At 39.4% G+C, this 13,956-nt stretch overlaps 2 protein-coding genes across 2 annotated transcripts; one reads left to right on the plus strand and one right to left on the minus strand.

The window, feature by feature from the left end:
* Positions 1 to 448: 448 nt before the first annotated feature.
* On the plus strand, positions 449 to 3,118 carry LOC133815799 (premnaspirodiene oxygenase-like). Its single transcript, XM_062248596.1, has 2 exons — positions 449 to 1,411; positions 2,386 to 3,118. Exons 1-2 carry the CDS (start codon positions 491 to 493, stop codon positions 3,001 to 3,003), a joined length of 1,539 nt encoding a protein of 512 aa, XP_062104580.1. The 5' UTR covers positions 449 to 490; the 3' UTR covers positions 3,004 to 3,118.
* A 969-nt stretch (positions 3,119 to 4,087) lies between these two features.
* Positions 4,088 to 5,434, minus strand: LOC133815800 (arabinogalactan O-methyltransferase 1-like). Its single transcript, XM_062248597.1, has one exon. It carries the CDS (start codon positions 5,306 to 5,308, stop codon positions 4,397 to 4,399), a length of 912 nt encoding a protein of 303 aa, XP_062104581.1. The 5' UTR covers positions 5,309 to 5,434; the 3' UTR covers positions 4,088 to 4,396.
* Positions 5,435 to 13,956: the final 8,522 nt, after the last annotated feature.

Below are 13,956 nucleotides of genomic sequence, written 5' to 3' on the forward strand. Positions count from 1 at the left end.
ATGCTACATCATATGTCAGTTGCTATTAGACTGACATATCATGTTAGGTAAAAAAAAAGCACAAATAAAATGAAGTATCCGCGCATTCTTTTATTCTTTACTGTACAAATAATATAAAACAGGGTAAAAAAAAATTATACTATATATAATACCTGAAGGAGATAAAGTCTATTACTTTAATACAACTTTGATATCAAGGCTTTCCCTCATTAACATAATGCTGGTCGAATTCCCTCCTTAAAATGAATATTTTGTTATCATCCCATTTTCTTAATAATAATAGAAAAATGTGTTAAAAAATGAAAGAAGACAAAGTTTATTACTTGCTGACCAAGTTCTAATACTTTTATTATAGTCTCACTCACTGACATAAGTTCTAGTTGAATTCCCACTAGCATTTATCTTATTATAATAATACTATGTCAAACCATGTGTATTAGATCTAACATCTTCTGCAATCTAAGAACTTGTTTAGTAATCAAATCAAAATATGTCTCTCTTGCCCCAAAATTCTCCTTACATTCCCATATTGATTTCCATCTTTCTGATCATCATTATAGCTTTTTCAAGGAAGAAATTCAAAGCCTCCCAAAACAACATAGCTCCAGGACCATGGAAGCTGCCAATAATAGGAAACTTACACCAGTTGATAGGTCCATTACCCCATCGATTGTTATCAAACTTGGCCAACCAATATGGTCCCATTATGCATCTTCAACTAGGAGAGGTATCAGCCATTGTAATCTCTTCCCCAGAAGCAGCCAAAGAAATCCTCAAAACTCACGATCTCAGCTTTGCAAACCGGCCTAATGTCGTTGCTGCTGATATCATGTCGTATGGTAATTTAGGCATCGGTTTCACACCTTATGGAGACTACTGGAGACAGATGAGGAAGATTTGTATGTTGGAGCTTTTGAGTGGTAAGCGAGTCATGTCGTTTAGATCAATAAGAGAAGAAGAGGTGTGGAGTTTCGTTGACTCTTTAACTCAGTCATCTCATCTTGGTGTTGCTGTAAATCTCAGCCAGAAGCTATTTTCATTGACAAACGACATCGTAGCTAGAGCAGCGTTTGGGAAGAAGTGTAAAGATCAAGACGAGTTGATGTCGTTGGTGAACGAGGTGAGGAAGGTCTCTGGTGGGTTTGATATTCCTGATGTGTTCCCTTCACTTAAGTTTCTTGGCTTTGTGACTGGGATGGTCCCGGCCCTGAAAAAGATTCATAGGAAACTTGACAAGAATCTTGACAACATTGTAAATGATCACAAAGCTGCTAAACTACTACTGAGCTCGGATTGTTCCACTTCCCCCAATGGTGTTGAGGAGGACATAATCGATTTACTTCTCAAGCTTGGGGAGTCTGGTGAGATTGAGTTCGACATCACAACCACTCACATCAAAGCTGTTGCTATGGTAAGTAACATTCGGATGTCGGTCTTATTATATAACTTTGTTTTATAATAATTGTATGCAAAGTAGTATTATTTGAGTATAAGGCTATTCTTGAGGTTTGTTTCAGTAGAGTATTGCTAAGGGGCACTAGTGGTGTCCAACACCACAAAGAGGTGAAATACTGTTATTAGTGCAATTTATGAGGTACTGCTAACTAATCATAGGATGTTATGTCACAATTTGTTTAGTTCTTACCCAGGGTTAGGGTTGTAACTTATTTCATGACTGGGTTGGGGTCTGGTTATGATTATAATATAGCTGAGGCCTCATTTTGGGAGCTTTGAGCTTTGGGGATCCTATCTAAGTACTGACGCCGACCCTGTCAAGTGTAGAATACAATATCGAGTAAAATCATTTTGTAAAATAACATTGAAAAATACATAGATTGCCAAAAGCTCATGTATAATAATTATTATGTTATTTTACAAGAATTACGGGTTTCGTCTATAAACCAATTTGTCGAGTTACACATGTTCTTATTAATGATTCAATATTTTTATACTTATTCCATATGGGACACCATAGTCTAATATCCCTTCAAGATGGTAGCGATTTTTCGCTTACTAATCTTGAATCACCTTATCACAATTGGCCATTTTCATCAGCTCGTTTATTTTTTTGGATCTCAAGTGTCTTTTCGCACGCGTGCGATCTGACTTACTCTTTGGATCAGTGTTGATCGAATACTCGCTAGGGAATTGACTTATGACACTGTGAGAAAAACCAAAAACAGAAGAAGAAATTAATAGCTACAGATTCAAAGAATATATAGAAGATTTATATATACAAGTCTGTTACAAAACATAACCAACTGATTCAACAAACTCTATAACAGAGAACAAATCTGTATAAGTAACTAACTCTCAACATTATTTAATATTGCCGAGTTTGGAACAATATGTTGTGCTATGTAATATTGTGGTCTGTTTTTCCAGGATATATTTTCAGCTGGGAGTGAGACTTCAGCAACCACAATAGAATGGGCAATAACAGAGTTGTTAAGACACCCAAGAGTGATAAAAAAGGCACAAGCAGAGGTCAGAAAAGTCATGCAAGGAAAGAGCAAACTGGAAGAGAAGGAGATAGAGAATAAGCTAACTTATTTGAAATCAGTCATCAAAGAAACTCTAAGGATTCACCCTCCAGTGACTTTGATCCCAAGAGAGTCAAGAGAAGAATGTGAAATCAATGGATACAAAATACCCAATAAAACAAAACTACTAATCAATGCATGGGCAATTGGGAGAGACCCTAGTCACTGGGGTGAAGATGTTGAGTCATTTAGGCCAGAGAGATTTGAAAGCAACTCCATTGATTTCAAAGGGAATAGCTTTGAGTTGGTCCCATTTGGAGGAGGTAGGAGAATATGCCCTGGCATTTCATTTGGTGTGGCTGTGGTTGAGCTTGTTCTTTCTCAATTGATTTATCATTTTGATTGGGAGGTAGTGGAAAGTAATAAACAAGTTGATGCTGTTGAGTCTTTTGGAATAACTTGTAGAAGAAAGAATGATTTGATTTTGATTCCCACCATTCCATTCTCTGTAGATATATAGAGAAAGAAAATGGTACTTATTAATTAGTACAATATTGTATTCTATTTTGGGATAAGATTTTAATGATAAATTGTACTTATTTAAAGACATTTCTTTACCTAATTTTGTAATTTTATTTCCCATTATTCATCTAAAAAATCGGCAGAAAATATAAACATAAACTGTGCAAATATAGAAGTTAAGATTAATGCCTCTAGCTATATATATATATATATATATATATATGCAAAGATATTCATAGTAAAAAAAATTGAAAGGGATATTTATAATAATTTATTTTGTAAAGTTACAATTTGAGGTAAAATTGTTGGTATTAATCTATTTTTTTTTAAATTGTTGGCATTGAATGGTAAACACCAACTGATATAATACCTTTTATAACACACTGACAGTGGTTTCTCTATCTCATCATATTCATGCATAAATGTCGTGAAATGTGCCATTATTATTAAGATAAGACACTATGAAAATATATTTAAGACTACTTTACATTTTAAATAAATAAATAAATCCTTATAAATTTAACAAACTATATAAATTCATATGCATTTTCCTACCTAATTTTGTTTCTTCACACTAGAAAGAAAATGAGAGAAATTTTGTAAAAAAAAATATGAATTTACTAAATTAATTTTACATTTCAAATTTTAAGATAATAATTTAACAATAATAAAATAAGTTTAAATAAGTTAATTTTCTTTTCTCATCATATACTAAACAATTTAAAAACTTTTCTTTCATTTTTTTTCTTTCTCACTTTCTTTCTATCAAATTATCTTTATCGTTGAGATAATTTACTAATATAATAATAATTGAGATTGGACATATAATAAAAAGGAAAATTTTTGCATCCCAATTGAATTCTCATATGAGTTAATTTGATAATTTTTCATTGGTACAATAAATTAAAAAATTGTAGTTTGTTATATTTTTTTCAAAATATCCAATTGCAAAAAAGTCAGTTGGTCTATGATTGTGCTCGTCGTCGAGACGTATAGCACAACTCTAAACAGGAAAATATTTTGCATTTCGATTGAATTCTCACCCGAACTGATTTGGCAACTTTCCATTGGTACAATAAATTAAAAAATTGAAGAATTCTTTTTCAAATTATCCAATTGTAAAGGGGGCAGTTGCCCACAATTGTCCTCGTCGTCGCGACGAATAGCATAGCTCAATGAACATGAAATATAACTAAGTAATTATCTTTTCCTAAACCATATCACTTTCACCAAACTAGACTTGTCTTCTATAATTTACCACAAATATTCATACCCATCATGTTATTAATTTAATAGTACACCTTTCATTAATTATTAGTCATATCACTATGAATGAAAATTATATTAAAAAAAAATGTTACATTAAATTTTTCTTTTTTTATTGGTTATACTTAACAAAAGCTAGAACCGGCATTGCTGACGTCAGCAGCCAGAGGAATGGCGAAATGCCAGAGCCTCCCGATTGCGTTAACTCTGAACTTCCCACATAGGAACTCCTCGGCGAACATCTTCTCCACCCTCCTATTCACGTCGTGAACGAACACGTGTGTCACTCCCGCCCCCACTCTCGCACGTGCCATAACCGCCGCAGAGTATATCGCCGCCATTCTTCCCGGCGCCGCGGGAAAATAACCCCTCGGCGCGTCGATCATTATCAAGTCCCACTCCGTATCGTACACCTCACTAGGCAGCTCCGTCAGCGCCAGTCTACATCGGCTATTGGGGCTGAGCCGCGCCGTCGACGGTGAGCAGTCCGGGTCGTCTTTGTAGCTCGAAATGAGCTCGTCGGCTTGGGATAACCGAGTCCGGTATTTGACCGGGTGGGCTCTTAGAATCGGGGCATCTCGGAGCACCGTTTTGACCCAACTCGGATCCTCCTCGAGGAACAAGGTGGCGCCACGTGGATTGAGCGAGGCCCACATCAGGGAGTCGCGTCCGACGCCGAAGACGAGGAAGTTGCAGGGTCCGACGGCGCGGAGCACGTCGAACGACACGCGGATCTCGTCGATCGACTGCTGCGGAACGACGGAGGACGTGGCGTAGTGGACTATGGCGAGGAGCTGAGTCGGCTTCGCCGCGAACTCGGCCGCCTTCGCAATCGCAACCGGGTCGGGCGGAGGGCAGGGCTTGAGGAATGATGAGACGTTGTTGTAGTTGAAGTTGGTCATGGTTTTGGTGATGGCGAGTGTGATGAACACGGTGGTGATGACGACGGCAAGTAGGCACGGCCGTAAGCGGTGGAGCCGGTGACTGTGACTGTGAGCAGTACCACTACTACTAGTACGCTTCATGGCTTCCTTCATGGAAAATTGATTTTGGGTTACATTTGATGAGTATTTATATAATTATGGGGTTATTTCCACGTGGCAGAAACGAGGATTGAGATGGTGTCCACGTGTGTAGTTTTATGGGCTCTTATCCAATGTACGAATGAAACATAAGGTTTTCTTTACTAAATGCCGACAGACAGTATATTTATATTTCATAATGTCAATAATAATAATAATAATAATAATAATAGTTTATACTTATTATAAATAAGAGTAAGAACAGATAGAGAAAGTTAAATTACATAGCAATAGGATTTTATTTATTTTTACTAAATTTATTATACTCTCTTCAATAGGGGTACACACGGGTCAAGTTTTCAGTTTCAAGTGCATCGGGTTCAGGTTTTACGGGTTTCGGGTAGAGGAAAGTAGTACCGAATTAAGTTCGAAATTTCGGGTTTTGAGGTGATTTTGGGTTTGGTCAAGTCAGGTTTGGTCAGGTTTCAAGTGGGATTGGGCCGAAAATTGGCCTTGGTAAAAAACTTTCAAAAATACAATTTTTGACACTTTTTTATTTTTTATTTTTTTGCTTTTCACATGTTTTTTTTAATTTTGTTGTTAGTTTGGTAATGTTGTTTTTGTTTTTACAAATTGGGCCTTAGTCATTTTTTTTTTTAAAATCATTAATTTTTTTGAAAATTATTATTTGTTTAATTATGTTCAGGATCGGGTGTCGGGTTCGGACCGGATTTCACTTGAAGTCGGCGGATTTCGCAAAAAAATTGGGTTTTTGGGTTGCAAGCCGAACGAATTTTTTGGTTTTTCGGGTCAAATGTTCACCCTAGTATTCAAATCAAATAGATAACTGCCACTTTCTTTGGATGAAATAAATGAAAAATAATGAGTAATGTTTAAAAGGAAGGGGAACTTAGGTTGAGCTCTAGTTGCATATCTATGTTAGGGGTGGCAATTGGGTCACGACACGACACGACACGGTTAAGGTAAACACGAACACGACACGTTTAATAATCGTGTCGTTTTCGTGTTTGAGTTTTTGACACGTTTAATAATCGTGTCGTGTTCGTGTTTACCTTAATCGTGTCGTGTCATAATCGTGTTGACCCATTTAATAATCGTGTCGTGTCATAATCGTGTCAGACACGATAACACGAATCATTTACATAGGTTTTATGATTTTTTTCATATATTTATGATTAATCGTGTCATAATCGTGTTCGTGTCGTGTTGACCCATTTAATAATCGTGTCGTGTTCGTGTTCGTATTTTTGACACGTTTAATAATCGTGTCGTGTTCGTGTTTACCTAATCGTGTTATCGTGTCATAATCGTGTCGACACGAATCTGACACGTTTACACGAATTGCCAGTCCTAATCTATGTAGGAAAAGAGAAATCATTGTCTAACATATTGGTGGCTTTTGGTAAAATTTTTGTTTTTAAGTAACTTAAATTTAAACTATTTAGAATTAAGTAATTTAAATTTAACTATGTCATAAGATTTGTTTTAGATATTTTCACATAATAGTCAAACTCAAATAAATTACATGTAGTACCCAAATTAAGTTAATCCCTTCTATTTTTACCCAAAACCTTAAAATTATTAATTAATACCTATTTTTTTAATCATAATGCCTATTTTATCCTCTATAGGTTTTGAAATGTAAATCACAATTAGTTGAAATGTAAACTAATTGACTTTGAAATGTAAACTACAAACCGAAAATATAAATCACACGTTCATAAGTATAAATTACAAACATAAAAATGTAAACAATGATATTTTAGTCACTCTGTTTCTAAATGTGGGTATTATTCATAAAAATAAAATATGTGGCTATTTATAGTTAATGAATGATAAAAGTGTTAGTTTTCAAAAAACCCCAATATTTATATCACTTCATTAAACATTTGTGATGCTAAGTCTCTACCACATATTTTCCCATAAAAAAAGGCCCTAATAGAGCTTAATTTTTTTCTCGCAGGGACTGAAATAGAGGGAGAACCTCCTCGCTAATTGCTCGCTTTGTTTCCATACCTAATCCCTATAGGTGCCAAGTTTGAATTTATCTCTTCATCTTAGATAGGTTAGTTGATAGCAGCCAACAAATCTGCAAGACTTTTGGCATGATGCATCTTTTCATCTCTACTAAACTAGGGGTAGACTAGTTTCAGTGTTTTGTTCCTAACTTAATCGATTCCTTGGAGAAGACAAACAAGCACTCATGAAGTGATCATTTTCAAGAACATACGTGGAAACAATCCTATTTCGAAAATTTCCATTTTCCCAATGATAGATGCATGGAAAGGCTAACTTTTCACATTAGAACAACTCTATTGGAGGTAATAAAAAGGAGACATTTTCTAGATCGCTGAAGAATGCCATTAGCTGAATGCATACTTCATACCAAACAAGTTTTCCTTTAAAAGGCTTGAAACACTTATTAGATCTTTTAACCAGAGATCATTGTTAACTCTTTGAAATAAAGTTATTTTCATTACTTTTTTTAAGGATTTTGATTAGTTTAGTGAGTTTTAGGTTTTTTTTTTTCTTATTTTGATTGTAAATAATTAATTTGATGTTAATGATGGAAAATCTAAGGAAAAATATGAAGTTTGAGGTTAATTTAAGATTTCAAGTTCAAGTATTGTATTAACTCAGTACGTGTTGCGTAAAATTGGAACTTCAACCTTGATTTTGGCCATTTCCTCGTCACTTTTTGGAGAAAAGCTCTTGAAATAAAAGTTATAGATTTCTTTCTCATCTTTCTAAATAGTTTTGAATCATCTCATTTAGAGTTCAGATGAGAAACTTATGCGAGTTTGTCTAAGAGGAGTCGAATCAAGAAAAATGTTTTAGCCAACTTGATTTCCAATTCTAATTTTGTATATGATTGAGATCACCCTGGTCATTAGTATTTAGCAAAAGCTTTATGTATGATGAGATAAGATGAAATTTTTTAAATTACCACTATAGAACTTATTTTGAAAATATATCGAGGCAAAATCATAGGTTACATAAAATTAGAGAGATGATTTAGGCCATTTTTTTATCGTTTAGGTCTTTCAATCTATTCTTGATCATTTTTATACGTAGTTACCCCTTTTGAGCCTAATAATTTATATACTTTTCTTTGTTTACCTATATGCCATATCTTAGCCTAAACTTAATAAAAAATTCTTTGTCCTATTTTAGACCATAAGCATATATTGAAAACTTAGTTGGATTGTGGTGTGAAAATGGGTAAAGAAAGTGACTTGTGATGCTATATGTTTTTTAAAGAAAAAAAAGTGTTTAGGAGAAAGAGAAAAATGGTAGCACGCCTTGTGAAAGAAGGGTAGGTAACCATTTGGTAACCTGTGTTTTTGCAAAGTATCATCTTGGTACCCTGTGTTTACAAATAATGCTCATTTGATACCCTGCATTTTGAAATCGTACATATTTGGTACCATGTATTATCTTGAGAAGGAAAAATCTGCATTGGAGTATTTCGAATTTTATGCAATCGAACAGGTTCCCCGAGAACGAAACTCAAATGCAGATGCCTTAGCTCGACTCGCCACCTCCGTCGAAAATGAAGAGCTGAATGTTGTACCCATAGAACACCTGTTAACACCCAGCATTACTGAGCCAGACGAGGAAGATGTGTGCATGATTGAGACGGAGCCGACCTGGATGAGTCCGATAGTTGACTATCTCGAGAATGGGATTCTTCCAAAAGATCGAAATCAGGCTCGAAAGTTGATGTATCAACTCCCTCGTTACACCATTTTGGACGGAAAGCTATACAGAAGAGGATATTCCATGCCGCTGCTTAGATGTGTAACCCCTCCCGAAGCAAAGAAGATCATTGAAGAAATTCATGAAGGGTTCTGCGGAGACGACACCGGGGGGCATAGCCTGTCCAAGAAGATCATACGACAAGGATATTTCTGGCCAACCATTAAAACAGATTCTTTCGAGTATGTGAAGAAGTGTGACAAATGCCAGAGATTCGCCACGATACCCCGAGCTCCACCATCCGAACTGACCATGTTGACATCCCCATGGCCTTTCGCAGTATGGGGCATCGACCTCATAGGCTCTCTCCCGACTGGCAAAGGCGGAGTAAAATATGTTGTAGTCGTCGTTGATTACTTCACGAAATGGACGGAGGCTGAACCATTGGCGACCATAACTTCAAAAAAGATCCTTGATTTCGTGGTAAAGAACATTGTATGCCGATACGGAGTGCCGAGAAAAATCGTATCCGATAACGGAACCCAGTTCGATTGCGACTTGTTCACCAGCTTTTGCGAAAAGAACGGCATAATAAAGAGTTTTTCATCTATGGCTCACCCTCAAGCGAATGGTCAGGTCGAGGCCGTTAACAAAACTCTCAAGAGTTCTCTGAAGAAAAAGTTGGAAGAAGCAAAGGGACGATGGCCTGAGGAATTACCCCAAGTCCTTTGGGGGTATAAGACCACAGCTCGGACCTCAACAGGGCATACCCCGTTCTCTTTAGCATACGGATGCGAGGCAATGTTGCCCATCGAGGTCGAAATCCCAACGATTCGAACTCAGATTTACGACCAAAGTTCCAATCACATTCAGCTCGAAGAAACCCTAGACTTGATTGAAGAAAAAAGAGAAGAGGCTCAGCTGAGGAATGCTGCTTACCAGCAACGAACTACAAGATATTTCAATAAGAGGGTTCGAGATCGAAAGTTCGGAATGGGAGATCTGGTATTGAGACGCATATTCTTGGCAACCCGAGATCCAGCAGCTGGAGTGCTCGGGCCAAACTGGGAAGGACCATACCAGATAGAGTTAGTCATCCAACCTGGTGTGTACAAACTTGCGAGATTGGATGGGAGCCTGATACCGCGAGCATGGAATGGCGAACACCTTAGACCTTACTATCAATAGTGTAGGAAAAGTTTTGCCTGTAACCATGATTTTCTATCTGTACTAGTTTGTTTGTTTTTGAATTTGATCAAATAAAAGGTCTATTTTGTTCACTATGTAATTCCTTTTTATTTTTGCAATCTCTCTTAATTTAATAACCTATGGTCACACTCATAGGATACTAAGGGGGCATCATTGGTATATATACCATCAGCTTAAAAAATAAAAATATATATATAAAGTATTTGGATATAACCAAGTATGCGAGCATAGATAGGTCGGACATAAACCGAATTATCAAAAATATATAAAGTATTTGGATGTAACCAAGTACGCGAGCATAGATAGGTCGGACATAACCGAACTATCAAAAACTTAAAACGTTTGGAGTTAACCAGATGTGCAAACTGAACAGGTTTGGAACAAACCAGCCAAAAAATTAATCGATGATAAGTTGGAACCTAAAACTACTTCGAGATGGGTCAACATCGAGGCTGGAATATCTTAAAGAAAATAGTTTCGAACTCTCAACCTCGGAGCAAAAACTGAGGATGAGGAAAAGTGACTAAGCAAAAAGATATAACCAAATCACTCACATTACATGCCATATAAGTACTTTTGAGTTCATGGTTAAAGTAATATCTGACCTTGATAAATAACGAGGTCGGAAGCGGATAATTCGAATAAACTATGCATGAATGCATCGAATTTCGAGCCTAAATCCAAACTATGTTTGTATGAATAAATAAACATAACTGGTTCATCAATATAAAAATATGCAAAATATTTCGAGCCAAGAAATGTAAAAGCATATAAAAGAATGGTAAAAGAAATTGTATCAGCCCCGTGGGCATAAGTTAAAATAATTACAAAATAGGGGGAAGCAGCCCCAATAAATGATCTCCCCGAGATCAGATTCAAGGAAGAGAATTCTCCTTGGCCTTCTCAGCATCAGCTGCACCGGACCCCCCAGGACGACTAGCATGACTATCCTCCAGAGCTTCCTTCGAAACGGTGCCCGGAGTAGCCTTTTCCTTCTCGAGCTGCTCAGCCTTCTCCTTCTCAAGCTGTTCAGCCTCTTCCTTCTCAAGCCGAGCATTCCATCGTTCAAGAAGCGGCGCCTCGTGGGGACCTAAGAAGCTGGTGTCCAGATCTTCATTATAAGCCCACATCCGGTACATGTCTGAGTCGACCGCCTTTTCCTTCTTTTCTTTGTACTCGGCAAGAAGGCGAGTTTTAGCATCCTCTATGATGTCGAAGGTGGCGGCCTTGTCCTCTTTGAGCTTCTTATTGGTCTCCCGAAGCTGGGTGTTATCTTTCTTTTGCTCCTCGAGTTCAGCTCTCAGTTTTCCGAGCTCCTTGGCCATGTCCTCACGCTCCTTAACCACTGCCTCGAGCTTAGCATTCGCCGTCTTCAGATCGTCGTTCGCTCTAAGGTGGAGGTCCTTCGCCTCTTGAGCATGAGTCCTGCTCGAATGGATCTCGTTGTTCAGCTCGTAAATGAGCTGGGCAGTGAAGGTAAGAGCCTGAAAAAAGGAAGAAACCACCATTAGCCTCAGGTCAGTATGAATGTAAGCAAAATGAATATAGAAGAATACTTGACGCAGCAGTGTGTTCGATACTCTTCTCGTAAAGAACAGTGCAGTCTCGGGTGCCGGTTAAGCACTGCCACTGGGGAGCTTCGAAACTGCCATAGCTCTGGCCGATCCGGGACATGACATCCGAGATCAGCGTAGATCCGTGAGGTCCAGCAGCATTGTCCACCACATATGAGTCCATATGGGTGGAGATTGTTAGCTTCTGAACTCGAGAAGCAGAAGACGTTTCACCCACCACAGGAGGTTGGGACTCAACAATGGCAGGGGCACCAACCAGCGAAGTCGGTGCAACCGCGGAGGCGACGGCCTGCGAGGATGGCATTGTCGTGGAGGCACTGGCTTGGACAGTTGACACAGCAACAGAGCTCGAAGCCGGCGGGGCAAGAGGAGGTGTCTTCTTGGATCTCTTGGAGCCTTTGCCCGGCTGGCCGGTCTTCAGTGACCCCGCCCTAAGGCATTTGCTCCTCTTGGCGCCCGCATTGTCGATAAGGGTGTCAAGGTCGGAGTCCATCTCGCCTGCACAAGTCACAACACAGTGAGTCAGTAAAAGAGAAGTGTACATCAAGTTATTTCAGTATCACAGACATAGAGTGATGTTAGAAGAAACATAACTGGAACTCTCCCCCGAGCTCGAGCTTGGGGACCATGAAATTCCCCCGTCTTCAGAGGAGGCGGGGGGAGTGCCTTCCCTATAAGTAATCGATAACCTCGAAAGGTCCCTATAATCATTGGTCCCGTACTGCACAGCTATCCCATTCCACACCTCGTCTATGGTGTACATGGTATCGTATTTCCCAAGCCCACTATCGAACCTATGGACACAGTCATCTACCCAACTCCATATGTAGAAGTGGTATCTATCCTGTGGGCACGAGACTAACCTATTAGGCCTGTGTTCTAGTAATGTGGGGGACCACATCCTCGAGGTAGGGAGGACTTTACCTTCATCTGAGTCCGAGCTCGAGGCTTCATCATTGGCCTCATTCCCGGACCGCGGACTCCTCAGACGAACTGGGAGTGATGGCCTCCTTTCTCTCCTCGGAGGAAGGGCGCCTATGGGCAGTGGCACCTCCTCCCAATGTTCATATTTTTTGCTGGACCAGTCAGAGGTTGACTGGCCCTCTCCCAACAGCCCACAGGCTCGGAGCTTGCCCTCATGTAATAGGTACGAGAGAGACCTCCTGCCATAAGGAAGTTGGAGCAAGGTCTCTCTGTGCCTCTTCATCGCTTCATTAGGGGTGGGACGTTGAAAGTTAGCTGAAAAACGAAACACATTTCAACTAAATGTGGATTTAAGAACTAAAGTCTCGAGCTCAGGAATAAAAGTAACGAGAATACTTACGAATCCGCCTGAACGAATAATGTCGAGACGGGGACAGACCATCTGTCCAGAAGAAGGCCCTCTTGAAATCAGGCGGGTGGTTGGGAAGATCCCCAAAATCCTTCGTCTCTTTGGGGTAGCTCGAGAGATAGTAAAAACCATCCCCTCCCCGAGCTCGGGAGGGGTTACTTTTCAAACAAAAGAGATATAAAATCTCTTGAGGTGAAGGTCCTTCCCACCCCAGCTCGTGGAACAAGGACCTCAGGGCAGACAGCACCCTGTACGAATTGGTATTGAGTTGGAACGGAGCCAACCCAACGAAATCAGTAAAGTCTTTGAAAAAAGACTTCAAGGGCAGCAGTGCTCCTGCCCTCATATGTTCTTGGCTCCATGCCGCATATTTCACTGTGGCATCACGGCCGCCAGGGGCGAAGCAGCTCCGTTCTTGACCAGTCGGAGCTCAACACTTCAAGGTGCCTGACAAATGAAGGCCATGGAAGGCCAGTATTTCAGATATTTGGCTGGTTGTGGTAACCGTGCTCCAGTATAGCTCGGCCTCGAACATCTCTCTCCTCGGCTGTGAGGAGGAAGGTTCCCCCATTAAGGAAAACTGGAGTTCCCCTGGATGATATGCAACAGTGACCCTTAGCGCAGGGTCGAGGGGAATTGGCCTAGGTCCTGAATTGAGCTCCGGATAGAGGGCCTCCCGAAGAACTCTTCTCTTCTTTTCAATGACATCGTCTATCTGGCGGCGGTAGTGGGCTCGAACGTCTTCCTGCTCGCGTGCAAGCTCGTATTCTCTTATCCGACGTTGGTTCCGGGCGAAGAGCGATTCTGGGCTCGGAGATTTTGGCTCG

This window comes from Humulus lupulus, chromosome 2, assembly GCF_963169125.1.
Source record: "Humulus lupulus chromosome 2, drHumLupu1.1, whole genome shotgun sequence".
Taxonomy (NCBI): Eukaryota; Viridiplantae; Streptophyta; class Magnoliopsida; order Rosales; family Cannabaceae; genus Humulus; species Humulus lupulus.

Coding starts and splice junctions, on each gene's coding strand:
- LOC133815800 (XM_062248597.1), bottom strand. CDS start 5,308: ATGAAGGAAGCCATGAAGCGTACTAGTAGTAGTGGTACTGCTCACAGT.
- LOC133815799 (XM_062248596.1), top strand. CDS start 491: ATGTCTCTCTTGCCCCAAAATTCTCCTTACATTCCCATATTGATTTCC. Junction 1,412..2,385: donor ACATCAAAGCTGTTGCTATG/GTAAGTAACATT, acceptor CTGTTTTTCCAG/GATATATTTTCAGCTGGGAG.